This window comes from Neodiprion lecontei, chromosome 6, assembly GCF_021901455.1.
Source record: "Neodiprion lecontei isolate iyNeoLeco1 chromosome 6, iyNeoLeco1.1, whole genome shotgun sequence".
Classification (NCBI taxonomy): domain Eukaryota; kingdom Metazoa; phylum Arthropoda; class Insecta; order Hymenoptera; family Diprionidae; genus Neodiprion; species Neodiprion lecontei.
The window spans coordinates 13,068-31,715 of NC_060265.1; the positions used below are offsets into that span (position 1 = coordinate 13,068).

General features: G+C 43.3%; 1 protein-coding gene across 9 annotated transcripts in view; it reads right to left on the minus strand.

Annotated features, from left to right (window-relative positions):
* Positions 1-2,871: 2,871 nt before the first annotated feature.
* Positions 2,872-18,648, minus strand: part of LOC107224301 (fat-like cadherin-related tumor suppressor homolog) — a 222,825-nt gene continuing 207,048 nt past the window's right edge. For 3 of the 9 annotated variants that reach the window (XM_046744536.1, XM_046744532.1, XM_046744533.1), the window contains 13 exons: positions 16,472-18,603; positions 16,193-16,364; positions 15,892-16,116; positions 14,267-14,290; positions 12,845-13,081; positions 11,655-12,710; positions 9,520-11,561; positions 9,265-9,402; positions 6,416-9,124; positions 5,793-6,120; positions 5,487-5,624; positions 5,168-5,314; positions 2,872-4,728 (listed from right to left, as the gene is read on the minus strand). In XM_046744536.1, coding sequence (XP_046600492.1) covers positions 4,181-4,728; positions 5,168-5,314; positions 5,487-5,624; positions 5,793-6,120; positions 6,416-9,124; positions 9,265-9,402; positions 9,520-11,561; positions 11,655-12,710; positions 12,845-13,081; positions 14,267-14,290; positions 15,892-16,116; positions 16,193-16,364; positions 16,472-18,603 — 9,896 coding nt within the window. In that variant the 3' untranslated portion in view covers positions 2,872-4,180. Of the gene's footprint in view, positions 4,729-5,167; positions 5,315-5,486; positions 5,731-5,792; positions 6,121-6,415; positions 9,125-9,264; positions 9,403-9,519; positions 11,562-11,654; positions 12,711-12,844; positions 13,082-14,266; positions 14,291-15,891; positions 16,117-16,192; positions 16,365-16,471; positions 18,604-18,648 lie in introns of those variants that run through there. The other 6 variants (XM_046744534.1, XM_046744535.1, XM_046744538.1 and 3 more) reach the window with 6 other exon arrangements.

Consider the following 18,648-nt stretch of genomic DNA (forward strand, 5'->3'; position numbering starts at 1 on the left):
GAGAATTCACGTTGCGAAATTCACTTGTACGTGTGCACATGCGGTAGTGTCAGAAAAAAAAATAAAAGACATCACGATGGTTCACTCTTAAAAAGGGTTGAAATCTCAATCATGCAAATGAATATGAAGATCCACATTAACAAGCAATTATTTTTTTCAGCACTATAATATAATCTGTACACGTTCTCTATAAAACGGTGTTCATTATCCAACTAATTGTATAAAATTTAAAAACATACTTTCAAGGTTACGTTGACTAAATCCTCAATATCTTCCAATACAAGTCCGTTTATAAGATATGGAAATGGTTGTTTTAATAATAGTATTTTATCAAATCTCCCGATGGCTTTTGAATATAACAAATAACAAGTTCATTTTTTATTCGCTGTAGAATGGATTAAATAATAATATTTGATCAACTGTTTCGATGTTGAGAAATAGACCCGTGAAGCGGGTTCAGTCAAACTAAATTGAAATAATATTTCTGAATTTTATGCAATTACTTAGATAGAGTAACTCTAGTCATTAATAGATGACGAACAGAGGACATAAGGTCTTTTCTCCAAATCAGTTTAGTTGAGCATTGCAACATTTGTATAGTTAATAGTACTCAAAGTAGCCAAAACCATCGGGACTGTTTGGGCTCAGTATACTTGCACTGTTCCATTTTTTCCATTTTTGATTAATCGGAGAAAAGTTTTTTTATACAACGCTAGGAATGATCACAGCAAAGATACAGATTTTGTTTGCGATCACAAATAATCTATCCGAAGTTACTAGATTTTTCGTGATAATATCTGCGACGTTGTCAAATTTGCTGAAAATCTATCGACATTTATCGATGCGCTTGTGACTGGTTTTGCATCGATGAATATCGTTACGTCTTAGTTACAGAATCACCGTACGTCGCTAGCAACGTCGATGCAAGCGACAGCGATAATTGTCGGTAGAGAGTTGCAGAATCCCGCTACTGGTCGTATCGGCTGACTCACGTACTCTAATCTTATATCTCTATGGGCACGTCGGACGCCTCGGCGGGTGGCATCCCTGGGTTTTGTGAATACCCTGAACGTATCGCTACAACACCGACGCTTGCACTTTTGAGGTATGCGACCTCTACAGAGCGTTATGTGCGTGGTGTCTCGTCCTAACGGACACTTCTGGAAGATTCGGCAATTAGATTTTAGATTGTGTCGGAATACTGTACTGTACAGATACATACGCATATGTACACTGTGCATGCTCAATCACTGTGTTTATTCACGTCGCCAATGAACTTTTTGGAAAGGGTTACGAGTGTATAGTCGCGTTGACGGTCAAAAATATACTGACCTCATTTTCAGGATTCCGATCGGTGTTACGTCCCAGCTGATAACTCCGGTGACACCCTCTCTTAGTTGATTTCAGCAATGAATCTGTCTATGGGTGTATTCCGAAACATACTTCGAGTAGTGCCGACCGTGACGTCACGCAGTCAACTGCGAACTGCGTTCCGTTTTTACTCCGAGTTGACAGTCGCATTGGTGACCAAAACTACTGATGTGAGTCTAACTGTAACTGTGTGAACGATTCCAGTGTCTAGCATTCGGAAATTTCCACCAGGTACCGTAACGACGTCACATTCGGACGGCTCGGCGGATGGCGTCTCTGGGTTATGTGAATACCCTGAACGTATCGCCGCAACACCGACGCTTGCACTTCTCAATCATGGGACCTCTACAGAGCGTTACGTCCGTGATGTGACGTCGTAACGGACGCTTCCGGAAGATTCGGGAATTAGATTTTAGATTATGTCGGAAAAGTGTACTGCACACACACATACACACGCGTTCACTGTGCCCACTCAATCACTGGATATATCCTCGTCTCCAACTGACTGTCTGGATAGTGTAGCGAGTGTGTAGTCGCGTTGACGGTCGAACATATACTGACCTCATTTTCGAGATTGCGATCGGTGTTACGTCCCAGTTGATAACTACGGTGGCGCCCCCTCTTAGTTGATTTTGGCAATGAATCTGACTATGGGTGTATTCTGAATGTAAAGTGTATGTTGCTTGGCAGTTCCGGTCAGCTGAGAGCTAATCAGTTTCATAATCACGATAATAAACGTATCAAGAATAAAGATTTGATTAGCCGACTTGAAAATCATCCTTTATGTATGTTGAGTCGGCGCTAACAATCACAATTGTACAGTTCGCAAATTATTATTTCATACAATGCGAAAGTAGGCGCTGATGTCTATTGCAGACCAGTATCCTATGCCAGGAACACAAGAACTTTATTTGTCACCGAAAAACTCTTATTTGATGTGTTGTACAAAAATGTCAGCGCCATCTTGCACTGAATTAAGTCACAATTGAATTATATCGTCTTACAAAAGAAAGTTAAGTATATTTTCTGACGGAATGAAAGTATTATTTATGAATATGTATACAAATTAATGGCTTATGGTTCTGTTTCCGCATGATAATTAATAATCGTAATAAATTCCTTATTATTATATGTAATTAGATATTATACTGCGAAGAAATAATACCTATATACTTTGCGTAATGGCAATCTCAATTAGCGAATGAAAGATGGGACGTTAATTTGTAGTTTCGTAAGTATATTACAATTAATGGTTCAAACAACGTTTTTCGTTCATACTTAAATTGTGAATACGACGTATAAAAATGAATCTGTAATTATCAGCAAAATTGCTAATATTACCGTGCAGTCTTATCAGAATATTGGGACAGGTTTAAAATTTGATGTAGGTAGCACCAAAATTTCAATTACAGATATACAGTAGTATATATATACACGTATTGTCCCATCTGATAATTGACGGTGATCATTTTGATAAATGAAACGAAAGTACACTATATATTTTTACTGGAGTTAATTAATAGACATTAGTTGTAGGCGAGGAACATTCCCCAGGTAGTATAGTTCTAGTTGTTTTTTTTTTTTTTTTGTTTTTTTCAAGTTATAAAACATTGGTTCATTTGATGGTTTAACATTTCGGTCATTATATTACAAGTCATTGCAGTATGCTTTTTCTTCATATTTTTTTTCTTCTTTTTAATCATCGTACAAACATTATTATCATCACAGTAAAAATATTTTATATCTTTTTTCAACTATGTATATACTTTGTGCATTCAACACATCTTACCCACACATACATTCACGCGCTCTCATTCGCACATGCTCACTGCTTGCGGAGCAGCTCACTGCCACTAGCATTTTTCAAATTCATTATTCCCTTACTATACCTATAGTATACAGTACAGTATCATACAGTAAATTCATGGTAGTTCATTATACAATATTATTAAGTAGTCCATCAGTTCATTTACAATTTATCAAAATAACATTATGGTAATCAGTTAATAAAAATACGCGAACGAATCGATATGTATATTTATTTATATGTTATATATAATAATATGTTATATGTAGGTATTTTATAATCCCTCTGCATTGTCGAAATGCATCGTGTACAGCGAAAAAATGCGTGGAAAACACTTGACTTAAATTAATAATAATATCTCATCATTAAATTATAGTAATTGGTCTATCAACGTGATCATGATGAATGCAGTGAATTTAAATTTGTCTTTCTTTCACGTAAGAATATGAATAGGTCTTTTTTACGAAGATTTCATGGTTCTTTCACAATTTTCTCCTCTCCGTTAAATATATGACTATACCGAATACATTACCGAGGAGAGCTTGGTTGTAGCGTCAGTTGTGTGTGTGTGCATTCAACTGTCGACCGATAGCGCATGTAAAATAGTAATAAACTCAATTATCAATCGCTGCCACTCGAGTCGTATTTGTAGTATGTTTAATAGGCTGCAAATTAGGTAATAAAACCTAAGTATTCAAAAGTCCAGTATGAGTATAACCCTTGCTGTCTACTAATAATCATGACATAATCTGTGTGAATGGTGTGCGCCGCTATTGCATCACGCACCATCATTCGTATTTCTATAATTATACTATCTATGTTGTATTTATACGTTGGTATTTCAATATAGCTGCCTGCATAGCGACTGCCTATCTATCTATCTGTTATTGATAATATGTACAAAATATCGCGATTAAGAACAACAACTGTTCCTGCGACGAACACAAACACGATCACGTTTAGTCCATTGTCAGTGGGTACGAAGATAATCATAATTGTTTGTCACACCGAGGTTTGCGTGATGCCATTGCCGGGTAACCACACGCGACTACTGTTCTTTTGATCTGTGATCTCGTATTCAGAATCATCGATCTCGCACAGATTAGTAGATAGATCGCTGTTGCTGGTTCCACCGCCCAACAGCGAATTTCTTTCTTCTAGAGTAGTGATCACCGATCCTATTTCGTCAACATCGTCTCCTTTGAGGCATCGGTTCCGTCGGCTGCTTGGAAAACCATAAGGCACTACATCGTCTTCTTCATCAGACTCTAGAGTACTAAGGCGTCCATTGAGCGGATTCGTCTCGTTCTCTGTATCTGTATGAATGTTATAGTGTGGTAGATATGAATTTGGATGGCGAATATAGCTCTCGGTATCTTTGTACTTGTACTCTCCCTCGCCTCCGCTATCAAGTGGGTTCAAACGCTGGCTTTCTGGGCAATAGTTGTGTTCGGAAAACTCTGTTCCACATTCAGAATCTCCTACGTACTCTGATTCTTGATCTTCATCCAAGGTTTCAATATCTCTTGACGGATCTACTGGACCATGCACTGAAAGTCATAATTTTTCCATTTTACTTTCAATTGATTACATATCCGGATTTCAATAATTACACCAAGTCAGCTACAGTAGGTAAAGTGTAATGAGAGACGTTTGTAATTATCAAACTCCCACGTTATCGATTTACATTCGGCAATAGATGATGCGGAAATGTAGCAAAATAATCTGTATCTTAGTTTCATGTTCAATCCTGAGTTGTGAAATTTAAGACAGAGCATTCTGTTACACGGTATCATACTTTTGTGTTGTTACGTTCTATTGTTTGAATAAATCACCGTGATTGATGATGTGTTTTTTTTTTTTTCTTTTCACAGATGAAGTGCTTTATTTTTTAGTAATAATATACCGTAGAATTACATGCGAAGTAATTAAGGTAAATTACTGTGTGACGTGATGTTGAAAAGCTGTGAAGCGGCGGTGAAAACTTACTTGGTGGTAGCTGATGAGTGTTGGACTCGTTGCTCTCATTGCTGTGGAAGCTCGATGAGTCTGGAACTTCGCTGCCAGGAACCTCCGTGATGTTAGGTAAGGGGTTCTGACTTGGCCTGACCCAGTCTGAACAGTCCCAGTGATACCCTAAAAGCATTGCAGACAACAACTGTACTCTGAAAGACTACATGCAGATTTTACTACCGCAGTGCCGCGTAATAGCGTGAAAAGCAAAGAAATCGAGTGGTGGAAAAAAGAGTTTTCTGCCAGGCAAAGCAATTCCCATTGATAAATCAGGCAATCGGTCCAATCCACTTACCACCTACTATACGGGGATCGTCCTCAATCGAGGAAAGGGAAGCTATAGACGTCCCTTCTGCGTGAGGCCCCCGTCGGGTGTTTAGTAGAAGTCCTCCAGCGGTCAGCTCTGGTACCACTGGGCTCGCTCGTTTCAGGTCTGTTAGTGCACACACAACGACACGCCGGTGTTAATGGGGTTCGCGTTCACTGTCATACCACTGTTCGGAACTTTCAAGAATGCCACAGAGAACCTTCGATGAAAGCTATCCAGCAGACCCATCATGCACTAAGCAAATTAAAATAAAAAGCTACAACCGGTACTCACCGTTCTTGATTTTTGTTGCATCGGTAATGAAGGATGCTAAATGCATCTGTTCCTGCCATGTCGGCTTGTGCAAACTGTCCGTGTCGCTGCCGGTGGCATTTCCGCCGACAGGGTTTGATAGGGAGGGAGGAGGTAGCGGAGTGCTTCGATTGAGGTTTCTGAGGTAATCGGGTGGAAAGTTCTCCAGTTCGTCGCCTGCACTGCCATAGCTTCTCAGGGTGTCCAAATTATTCAGGGCTACAGCAGCGGAATTGCTATAGGGAGCCGGCTCATTGTTAGAACTAGGTGTGTAGGAAGCGGGGCGAGGAGGACATTGGGGAGGTTCTCTCTGAAACGAAATCACACGAAAAACCTTAAACTCAACGAAAGGAAAACCACACTTTCACTAAATTGTAAATCAGAAATTATAAACCAGCCAATAGCAAACAAAATAAACTGCACTATTGTTACGCAATGAGGGAAATTTTATCAAGTAATAGTTGTAAGAATCATGCTATACACACACACACACACACGCACACACACACATACACACACACCCACACACACACACACACACACAAATACTATAGATATGTGACGATCACAGCTACATAAGCGGCATTAAATTCAAGTTCAATTACCTGTATCACTTCCAAGTTACTCAGCTTTGAACTACGCTTGAATTCGTGTTCGTGCGGTCTTGCTGAATTCAGGACAATTTGCTTTCGAGTCTCGTTGTTTATATTGTTGGCTCTTGCTCTTGTGCGCTTCACTCGTATTCTCCGATAAGTGAAAATAACGATAATCAATAAGAACAAAACAACGAGGATACCAATACTGATCCATATCAATTGTTCCCAAGTGATGTTAAAGTGACTTGATATAATCGGCGTCGAGTAAGCCGGATTTCCACAGTTCAGACCAGTCATGTTCGGAGGACAAACGCACCTGTACGACCCCACTTCGTTGATGCAAGTACCCCCGTTGGTGCAAGGCCTAGTATCGCACTCGTTTATATCCGTTTCGCACCGTTCTCCCGTAAATCCGTGGCACTTGCAGATTGGGCCGTTGTTCCCTTCTTCGCAAACACCCATGTGTACACACGGATTTGGATTGCAATACTTGCCGTATTCGCACCTTTTTCCACTGAGGTTTGCGCCAGTGCAATCGCACTTGAAATCTCCACCTCCGGCAACAATTTTACACCGACCGCCATAAAGACATGGAGACGACGCACATGGGTCTGTGTCGACGTCACAGACTAAGCCCACAAATCTCCCATGGCACTGACACTCGTAGTGATCGCCTCCCAATTCCTTGCATGTTCCGCCATTTTGGCATGGTTGCGAACCGCAGACTCCTAATGGCACCAATGTCGTTGCAGGATCACAGCTGAACTCCACGTTTGCAAACCGTTTCAATACCGCTACGCTGCTGGCGCCGCTCATGTGCAGAGGGACGGATACTCTTCCGATTCTTACGTCGTCCATGCACCCGTAAAATCCTCTTTGCACGTCCTCGAAGCCCAGTATTGATGGATGCTGTCTCACTTCGGCACCCAGGTATAAATCGTCGGACTGAAGATTGAGTATATCATTAATTCCTGGGGCTGCGCCATGGGCTACATGCTTTCCATCGACGGTAACCCGCGCATTGTTGTTTTCTCTTTCAAGCTGAATATCGTGCCACTGCCCGTCACTCACATAGACACTGCTCACCCTGACCAAACCCTCCCCGCTGCCTAGGTCAAATCTATACTGCACAACCCCATTGACCACCTCCAAAATATTATAGTCTATTTTCCCAGCCGCGTACATGAGATTTCCAGTCGGTTGCACAGTTCTTATCCTCAGGGAGAGACTCAGTCTTTCTTCGATTGTATGTTTCGTCAATGACTTGTCTATTTTGTAACGAGCGTAACTCTTCCCACTGAATGAAATTGGGTTTCGAGGGATGTAGCAGGACTCGTCGTGACACTTTGATATGTCAATGTCACATGTCTGGCCAGCGAATCCCTCGGGGCATTGGCAGGAGTATCCTTGAAGAGAGGAATCTGGTACGCATACTTTGAAATTCGGGCATGGATCTCTCGCACACTCGTTCACCACAACTTCGCAGTGACTTCCGGCGTATCCTTCCCTGCAGCTGCATTCCATCTTGTGCTTATGACGTGGCGATACGAAACTAGTTACATCGGTAGCGATGGGCAAGAGCTGATTGGGGTCCAGGTTTATTTTGTCGTAACACTCTCCATAAACGCAGTAGCCCTTGTTGCATTTGTACCTCACGATCTCCTCAACCACAAGCTTTGTAGATTCTTCCAGTTCCTCAATACGTTGATTAAGAGCTTCGCGAATGCTTTCCGACGAGTAAAAACTCACAGCTCCGAGCATAGTTTGGGCTTTTCGAACAGCAAATAAAACGTCAAGATCGTTATGAACAGCCTGGCGGGTTGTTCGAGATTTGATAACATTCGCTTCATCGGTAGATGGCTGTACGCTTATTATTATCACTTCTTTGAGTCTGCAGTTCATTGCGTTACGCACAGTTCTGACGAACCCTTTACGATGGCTGAGTATAAAATCTTCGGGGCTGACTTCTCGGAATCTCACTATCACCGAGTTTTCCAACATTTTTTCTGAGATCAGCTCTACGTTGACATTCACTATTGAATACGAGTGAAATTTGCCGTCCGTTACGCTAACATTAACTTTGTATTCGCCAACGTCCAACCTAGGAAGCGCTACTAAGGTACCGTCGACGCTATCAATTTGGAACAAGTCGGCGGTGGGGTTCGGGGATGAAGGTATTAGACTAAAGGCCAGTGTGTCATATGGGTCTTGATCCGTCGCGTGAATCCTGCCAATTGTTCCACCTGGATACTCATCTATGTAAGAATTGACAGTGACTATAAGAGGCGTGATGACTGGCGGATATTGTGATTCTTCGATAACTTTGATCACCACCCAGGCATCGGAATACAACGGGGGACTTCCATTGTCGAAGACTCTGACAAGTAAGAGGTACTTGTCTTTTACTCTGTTATTGAATTTTGTTGCCGTCCTCAAAGTTCCGTCTTGCTCTAAACGGAACGAGTCCCCTTCGTTTCCAGATTTGAAGTCAAACGTGTAGGGTTCAGCATTGGGTGATGTATCTGCATCCGTTACGATAAACTTTAGTATAATGTGACCAAGTTGTTTATCCTCCTGTACTACAGCGGTGTAATTCGATTGAGCAAACAATGGGGGATTGTCATTTGCATCGGAAATCTCAATGTTGACCATCACGAAACTCATCAGCATTGGAATCCCATTATCTTTCGCATGGACCTCCAACACGTAATTGGATATCTGTAAATTTGAACCAAAGCAGGTGGAACTAAGATTTTTTGTCACTTCTCAAGATTTCGCAATACCAGGATATTTGAATTTGAATACTCGCATAACAGTTTAGATTTTTTAGTCAATGAAGTCGATGAATAATAACAAACCATTTCTCGATCCAGTAGAGCTGCGACAGATATATACCCAGATTTCTCATCGATAGCAAACTGTTTTTGTCTATCTCCCCGTTGAATTGAGTACGACACGTTTCCATTCTCACCACTGTCCAAGTCATTTGCATATATCTGTAATCGCATTGAAAAAATTTAATAATCCTTAAATGTATGTAAGCTCTATACTTTGAACGGTAGAATTTTACACATCGCCAGACTTCAACATTGATATTGTTGAGAATTTTATACCTGTAATATTTTGTCGCCAATTTTAGCATCTTCCCTGATTCGAGCGCTGTACGAAACTTGACTGAAGGCTGGGGCGTTGTCGTTGCTGTCAGTAACGGTAATATTCACAGTGGCATGATTGCTTAGTGGTGGAACGCCGCCGTCGATTGCTTGAATAGTCAGGAAATAATCTCTAGCTCGTTCGTAATCCAGTTGTTCGGCAATCGTGATGACACCAGTTTGGGTATCAATTTGGAACTTTTTGTGTTCATTGCCACCTACTATGGAATAGTAAACATCGGCATTGACTCCGGTGTCTTTCGACGTGGCGAGAACTCTTGCTACTTCAGTGCCAACGGCATCGACTTCGGGAACACGCGCAAAGTAAAACTTGGAGGCAAACTCTGGCGGGTTGTCGTTGATGTCTTGAACGTTAACTATCAGAGTGGCAACGCTGAAGAGTTGGGGTGTTCCCTGGTCGACTGCTTGGATGCTGACGTTGTACATTGCCTTGGTTTCCCTATCCAGTGGCTTGGCCAGAGTCACGATGCCGCTGTCTGCAGCGATCAGAAAGTGTCCTTCGGCAGAATCGATAAACTCATATTTCACTTTTCGGTTTATACCGATGTCATCGTCTGTTGCGTGAACCTTGGTGACCAGCGTGCCGACTTCTACATCCTCAGGAAGGGTAGCGCTGTAGGATTGCATTGTGAACTTGGGAGCGTTGTCGTTCAAATCGGATACCAGAATTTCCAGCTGCGATGAGCATTCCCACGCAGGCTTATCCCTGTCCTGAACGTGAGCGGTGAGCGAGTATTTTGCCTGTGTTTCTCTGTCCAATTGGCCAACCGTTTTGAGTACCCCGTTCTCTTTGTCAAGTGAGAATTTTTCATTGTTTTCACCGGTCAGGTAAAACCTCAGCTTAGCATTCGGCTCGTCATCATAATCAGTGGCCAATACTGTGAGTACATATGTTCCAGGATGGGATCCTTCGGATAAAATCTCTCTGTATCGGTAGCGCAGACAATAGGGAGGGTTGTCGTTAACGTCGATAATTTCAACTCTCACTTTCGTTTTGCAAACATATTTACCGTCAGTTCCAATCACGTCAAGCTCGTATTCACCAATCATTTCCCTGTCCAAATTCTTCGCGACGTAAACTTCGCCCGTAGATCTGATCTGGAACTGTGATCTGGGATCACCCGATGTTATGTAGAACTCGACCGGAGTTTTCAGATCCTTGTCCCGATCGGTGGTGAGGAGTTTGACGACAACGGTACCGGGCAAAGCGTCTTCTTTCACGACCGCGTCGTAATTATCATCAACGAACATAGACGGATTGTCGTTGTAGTCCTTCAGTTTTATGTTGACTGACGTCCTCGCGAAATGTCTCGGGTTTCCATTGTCAGTTGCGACGACCTGGAACTTGTACTCGGACTGTTTCTCCTTGTCCAGTTGAATCAGCGTTGAAATCCACCCTGTGTAAGCGTCAACGGTGAACACGTTCGCCAGTTCCCCGATGTCGGATCCAAAGGAATAGCGGACCTCGCCGTTGCTGCCCAGATCATTATCGTGAGCAATTACTTTCAAGATCAGTGTACCCTCGTCAATATTTTCGGCAAGACTTAGGGTGTACGGATTGCTTTCAAACATCGGAGCGTGGTCGTTCTCGTCCAGTACTTGAAGCGATATCTCGGCCAGTGCCGTTAGGGGTGGGCTCGAATCGGTTTCGGCCAAGACTCCGATTAAATAATTGTCCTTGATTTCACGATCCAACGGATTCGCCAGCGTTATTTGACCATTCGGGTCTACTATAAACGGCGAGGCGCTCTCGGGGCCAGATATTATTCTGTATGTGACTGAGCTGTTGGTAACGGTCCTCAATCGAGTGATAGGCGTTCCAACAGGCGATGCCTCCGAGATGAAGAATTTATCCTCCTTCCGTTCGAAGAGAGGCGGAACGTCCTGTGCACCCATTATGTAAACGTATAGAGGAACGTCGGCATGGTGGGAGATTACTCCTCTGTCTTCAGCCCTGATGAACATTTGGAACAGTTGGTTTCCTGAAAAATAAAATTGTTCGAAGTTCGTTAGTATAGCTTGTCTCGCTGACTCCGATATTTGAAACGAATGAATGATCGTCTCGTATTTCTTACCCCACGGGAGAGCACTTTTCTTCAGGAACAACGCGCCGGTGTCAGCCTTGATACCGAATAGATCCATAGCGTCAGAGTTCTGCTTTTCGTATATGGAATACTCGATCCTTGCGGCATCGTCTTCGTCTGCATCGAGAGCCTTGACCTTCAGGAAAACTGTATTTATCGAGAGATTGCTGTGAATAGTGGCTTTGTACTCTTTGAGAAGAAATACCGGCGAGTTATCATTTTCGTCCCCGACTCTGACCCTGATCATGATAAATCCCGACTTTCCACCACCGTCGGTAGCCATGACTGGAAGTTCGTACAGTTTCTGATGCTCCCGGTCGAGTTTCTTCTTGGTAACGATTTCCCCGGTCAATTTGTTGATGTCGAACGTTCCCTTCATCATTTCAGAGGGAATAGAGTATGTGACGATTCCGTAGTCTCCGAAATCCTCATCATCCGCGATCACATTGGTTACCAGCCTGCCAGCGAGTTGATTTTCCAGCACAGTGACTTCGATCTGAGGATTGGGGAACTTCGGGTTGTGTCGGTTGGCGGGTAGTATCTCAATTTTCACTCTAGCGAAGCTGGTGTAAACTCCGTCGCTCACGGAGACATTGAGCATGGTCATTTTTTGGTCCCCAAAGTTCTGCATGTTGATCAGAGAAATGATTCCTGTGTTTGGATCGATCGTGTAAGTCTGTTGATCATTGCCACCGACTATCGTATAAGTCAAACGCGACTCGTCTACGTAATCCTGATCACCTGCCGACACGACGGTGACAAACTGGCCGCGTTCTGCATGCTCGGACAGGGAAGATGTGTACGATATTTGCTCGAACACCGGCGGATTGTCGTTCATATCAACGACAGTCACCCAGACGTGAGCTGTGCTCGACAGGCTTGGAACTCCCCTGTCCGTCGACAAAACGGTAAAGTGATGGGAGCTATGCCTTTCGTGGTCCAGTGACCTCTTCAAGTAGATTACTCCCTCCTCCGGGTCCATGTGAAAATACTCCTTGCTGTTTTCCGTGTCATTTTGTATCGCGTATCGAACCTGCTGGTTTATACCTGTAACGTAAATCATTCGGAACATGTTTCAATCCTTGACAGGCTTCCCGGTACGTTCCACCGCGAGGATGGGAAAAGGGCTCGCAATTGGGCGAAGGGATAGTGGGGGAAAAACACCAATTCTCTATACTCGCCTGTGTCATTATCCCGCGAATAAACTCGCAAGATTGATGTTCCAAATGGCGCTGCCTCGGATACTGATATGTTGTAAGAGTCCTGGGTAAATTCTGGAGGGCAGTCGTTGACATCCAATACCAGGATGCTAACCAGCACTTCGGCAAAGACACCGGAAACGCTGTCCGTTGCTCGTACCGTCAGCTCGTACTGTTTTTTTTGCTCGTAATCCAGTTCATCCACCACATAAATGACACCTAATTTTTTGAATAAAGATTTGTAAGCCCGAAGGGTGATCTAGCCGTAAATACGTTAGAGAAATTGACTGTCTTCTATTTACTAAAATTTTACATGAGAATAAATGGTGCGACTATTTATATAGGGTGGCCATTCCATCTCGCGTCAATTTCTCTAACGTTCGATAGTACTAATGAACGCATCCGTGTATATGGGAAGAGTATATAATGCATAACGTCACGACGCCATATAGTGCAATTTTATTGTTATGATGCTCGAGATCAGATAGTGTCATGCAATAATGCGCACACCATGGTCCAGAATGTTATGCAGACAGTGGTCCAATGGTACTTATTACTATTTAAAGTTATGGTTGAATGCTTGGTGAGATGATTAAACTTCGCTAAAAGTATAGAAAAAATTAACACCTCGGATAGAGGAATAATAAATTCTATTGGTGAATGAAAAATGTTTTGGGATATCGTGAAACCAAAGAAATGCATGCAATGTCTGAACCGGTGTCACAAAGCACGTGATGACAAGTGATTATAACAACATACGAAAATACGTAAAAGCATGTAAAGCAAGCTCTGACGGAAGAATATTATCCCCAACATCAGATCATCTCTGAGTTAGAGACGAAACTGCTCAGACGGAGGAACAATGATAGTTTCATCGTATGCAAACGATGTGTTTGCGATGTAAGTAACATTTGACACTTTTTTTTCAGAGTAACTTCAGATGTCACAGCCCGCAAACGACGTAACGAACCTTCGTATGTATAAAGTTTTTCCAAGAATGACGCAGAAGTTGAAGGGGATAGATAGTGGCTGCAGTGCGTGAGGTTTCATGCACGAATACAATAAAACAAATCGACGTTTGGAGTGCTTGTAAAAAATGAGAAGAAAGAACAGTACCCACGCATGGACGCGCGCACACACACACACACACAAACACGCCCAAATGAACAAGTGATCAACGTGATAAATTGCAGCACGAAGCCTATGTACATATTCATTCGCTATACATTGCTTCTTATGAATGATATTGCTTGTGGGAAATGCTTGTATAATTATTTTTTAAATATCTATACGATAAAAGGAGTAATCAATCATTGTTAATTGTTTCATGCAGAAAGCAATGTAATGACGAAAAAATAACAGCAACACAGCAGACTGGATATAACTGGTATGTTTTATACTCACAAGGACCATTGTTACTGTCGGGGGCTGCGAAACAGGGAGATACAACAAAATTTTAATTTCCAAATCGAATCAAGCACTTTAGGGGGTTTTCAATTGGTGGGGGTAAATACTGCACAAGTGTGTACAATTATTTATGTGTTGGTCTTACATATATTTCACGTATTAATAAAAGTCATGTAGATAAGAATTATTATTATTATTATTATTATTATTATTATTATTATTATTATTATTATTATTATTATTATAATATATATATATATATATATATATATATATATATATATATATATATATATATATATATATATGTGTGTGTGTGTGTGTATATATATATATGTATGTATGTATATATATTTTTTTTCTTTCAAACGCTTATTCATTTTGTAACGGCTTCACAAAAATTCCAGGTAGAATTTATACGCGTCACAGTAAAACTCAGTCCATTTTGCTGAAAAGGTTCTACTACGAATACAAAGAGAAATTTGCGTTTTAACGACGCAATTTCAAATACACCGATAGGTACATCCAGGTTCGAAAACTATGTCAATCCCGTTTTTCGTTGGAAAGTAATATAAGGCAGAAAAAAGCACGTCGTTTCGCGTGTAACTGAAATGGGAAAACGATAAGTCGATACAAGCATATCTCGGCAAAATTTTCGGCAGTAAGCAGATTTCTAGAGGTCTGATCCCCGGCCTGGAAATAGTTCATATCCTGACGATCGACGTAAAGAAAAAAAAAGACTATAATTCAACTTTTACCGCATTTTATATGTTCATACATTGATGTACGAATGGATTTTTGCAAGACAAGCATTTTCGCAAAGATCGTCAACTAATTTTGTGCATTCATCCGGATTTCTATTTTTTATTTTGTTTCTTTTCAATCCTGAAACATCAAAATGAAAATTGAATCTTTTGTTTTAATTCTAGACAAGCGTTTCCCGGCGCCCGATCAAAAGAATCGAAATAAATATTATCCCGATGCTACAGTTTTGTTATAGTGAAATTGGCAAAGCATAGGCCGTTGATTCTGTCACCAAATAACTACTTGTCCCATAGCCAGAGTTGCAGTGTAAGTACAGTCGGGGGTTCTCAAACGATCATCTGCGGGACTGGACGGGACATTCGTGTTAAAATAATATGTTTTCTACGCATAAAGTAGGTAGGTATAAAGATTTGGAATGTGTAATTAGCATATCCTCAGCACCATAACACTAACGAACCGAGGAACACATCACGACACAGCTGGTCAAAAAATATTTACATTTTTTACTCAGGGATAATATTCTGGATGGATATTTTTTGATTTCTTCTTCTCTGTTTTCGTGTTTTTCTACATCAATAGGAAACTTGTTGAACTAGAAGAGCAGATTTTTTGAAAAGTTTACAACTTTCTAGAAGGTGATGAACTAAAACGAAAAACTTCCTTCGCTGCCCTATTCGGAGAAATTTTAAATGGTCCTAATCTTGGCTCACATAATCAGAGAGTAGCGGATTCAACAATTTTTCCCAATATTTTAGTCCAGAATAAGTCCCTCAGGATTGGGATTTCTTTTGCCACAAACGGTGTTAAACAATACATGCTAAGGAAGATTTTTTTTTTCTCGTGAATTGCGAACTCACCAGTGTTGAAATCCAAGGCAAACTCTTCATAGTCGTTGCCTTTAACGATGCTATATATAAGCTTTCGACTCAAAGGTGACTCGGCCTGGATCGAGAGCGCTAACGGGGAATGAACTTCTATGCTTTCAAGAACGCTGTCGGTATAAAACTGTTTATCAAATACCGGCATCGATCGATCGATCACTTTCACGTTGACGGGCACTTCTATCGAACATGGCGTTATCCCTGAAAGTGATTCACAATTATGCATTCGCTTACCAGCCAATTGCTCTATGCAATTACGTTACACTCGTTGACTCACCTCCGTCGTAGGCGGCAATCATCAACTGATACTCCCGGTTGTGCCCTTCCAGATTCTGTTTCAACGATATTTCACCCGTTCTTCTGCAAACTTTGAACAATTCTCCATGACCTTTCTTCAGCTCGTAACGCACTTCTCCATTTTCACCGCTGTCCATATCAATCGCGTGAACCTTACAAATGGTAATTAAGATTACATACGTCTGTTTCTGTGGAAAAATGCTGACAAACTCTGCGATTCACACGCTAATTCGGCTCAATATTGACAAAGTATTCTTACCTTCGTGATGGCGTCGCCCTTTTGGGCATCGACGGAAACGACGGCGTAGTACGGCAGATTAACGAACATGGGGCAATTGTCGTTCATGTCCAAAATAGTGACGTTCACAATGACGTGAGCGACCCTCGGTTTTTCTCTGTCGGGCATACGGCTCATGGCCTCGATGATTAGCTCGTAATTGTCGCAAACTTCGCGGTCGAATCTAAGCCCCGTGGTCCTGATGGCGCCGGAAGTTGAGCCGATTTCGAACATCTCGGTCGGATTGAGTATGGTGAAGACGACGTGCTCATTGAGGGCGCTTCCCAGGACGTTGACGACGGCGACGGTGGTGACCTTAGTAGAGTTTTCGAGAATGGTGCCCTCATATATGCTCTTCTGGAACACAAGGCCGGAATTCTCCGACTTCTCGACGACGACGTTGGCCTGCGTGATGCTCGAGTACTTCCCATCCGACACTCGGATGTGCAACAAGTAGTTCGGCCTGAGCTGGTCAGGCTTATCGACCGTGATGATCCCGGCGTACTGATCAATCGCAAAAACGTGCCCCTTGTTTCCGTCGATTATGTCGTACCTGAGATTTGCACTTTCGGAGCTGTCCGGGTCGCTGGCGTTCACTCTGAGCACGGCGACGTTTTTGTAAGTCGGCAGTAGAAGCGTTACGTTGTAATCGTTCCTGGTGAACTTTGGGGGTGAGTCGTTGACGTCGGTAACGTGAATCTTGACCGCTGCAATGGTCTCCGAGGAGAGCCGCGGCTTTCCGAGATCGGAAACTTTCACGTGGAAGGCGAACTCCGGTACGGTCTCGTGATCGAGGATCATTATTGTGCGGATGGCGCCGGTGCTCGAGTCGATGCGGAAGTACTTCCTGGGCAGGTCCTCGACTATGTCGTAGTTAAGCAGAGCGTTGAGCTCCGAATCGGCGTCTTTGGCTTTTATTACCAGCGGCGAGCTGCCGTTGGTCAAGACCAGGGAACCGATCGAGGCCCCCTCGCTGATTTCCCCACTGTAAACGGCCTGCAGGAATCTCGGCGCGTTGTCGTTCTTGTCGAGAACGTGAACGACCACGTTGCAGGTTGCGACAGCCGCTGCCATGTTCGTCGCGGCTATCGTTAGGTTGTAGAACTTCCGCTTCTCGTAGTCCAGCTGATTCTTCGTCGTTATCACACCCGTGCTCGGGTTCACGAAGAAGGTGTCGTCTTCGTTGCCCCTCCTGATCTCGAACTGCAGCGAGGATGTGCTCCGGGCCTCGACGTGCCTCACATAGGTCCCTGGCTGTTGGTTTTCGTATATCTCCGCAGCCAACTCTCGCTGTATGAACCTCGGCGGCGCGTTGTCGGCCATGGTGACCATCACGTGTACCGGGACCGTGTTCGTCAGAGCCGGTGAGCCGTGGTCGGTCGCCTTGACGAGCAGGATGTATTCCGAAGTGACACCGAGGTCGAGCTCCCGGGCCACGGTCACCAGCCCAAGGTCCGGATTTATGGTGAATACGTTCCCGACGTTGCCGGAGGTTATCGAGTAGGTGATTTTCGCGTTATCCCCGCGGTCCTGATCTATCGCGACGACCTCGACCACCGCGGATCCCACCGGCGAAGTCTCGTATATCTTACCCTGGATGATCTCGCTCGTAAACTCCGGGGCGTGATCGTTGTGATCGTGAACAGTGACGATGACCCTCGCGTAGTTTCGCTTCGCCGGTGTGCCCTGGTCTTTGACCATCACGGTGAGCACGTGTTCCTCGGTGGTCTCCCGGTCGAGCGCCTCGTTCAGAGTCATTATTCCCGACACGGAGTCGACGTGGAATATCTCGAGGGAGTCCTGATTCTGGGCCGCGTGAAGACTGTAGAAGACCTTCTTGTCCTCGTCCTCGTCGGTGGCGTGTAGCTGCAGGATCTTCTCGCCTCTCGGCACGTTCTCAGATATGTCAATGCGGTATGTGCTCTCGGTGAATATCGGCCGGTGATCGTTTATGTCGATAACAGTGACGAACAACTGGGTGTACACCATGTTCACCCCGTCGCTTACGCTCACTGTCAAATTGTAGAGATTCCGGGCTTCCCAGTCCAGCCGCTTGGCCAGCAGAACGTTCCCGTTGTCCCGACCGATGAAAAACTCGTCCCGCTTGTCCCCGTCTGATGGCAAGAAGAACGAGAAATTCAACGCTGAGTGCAGTCTAC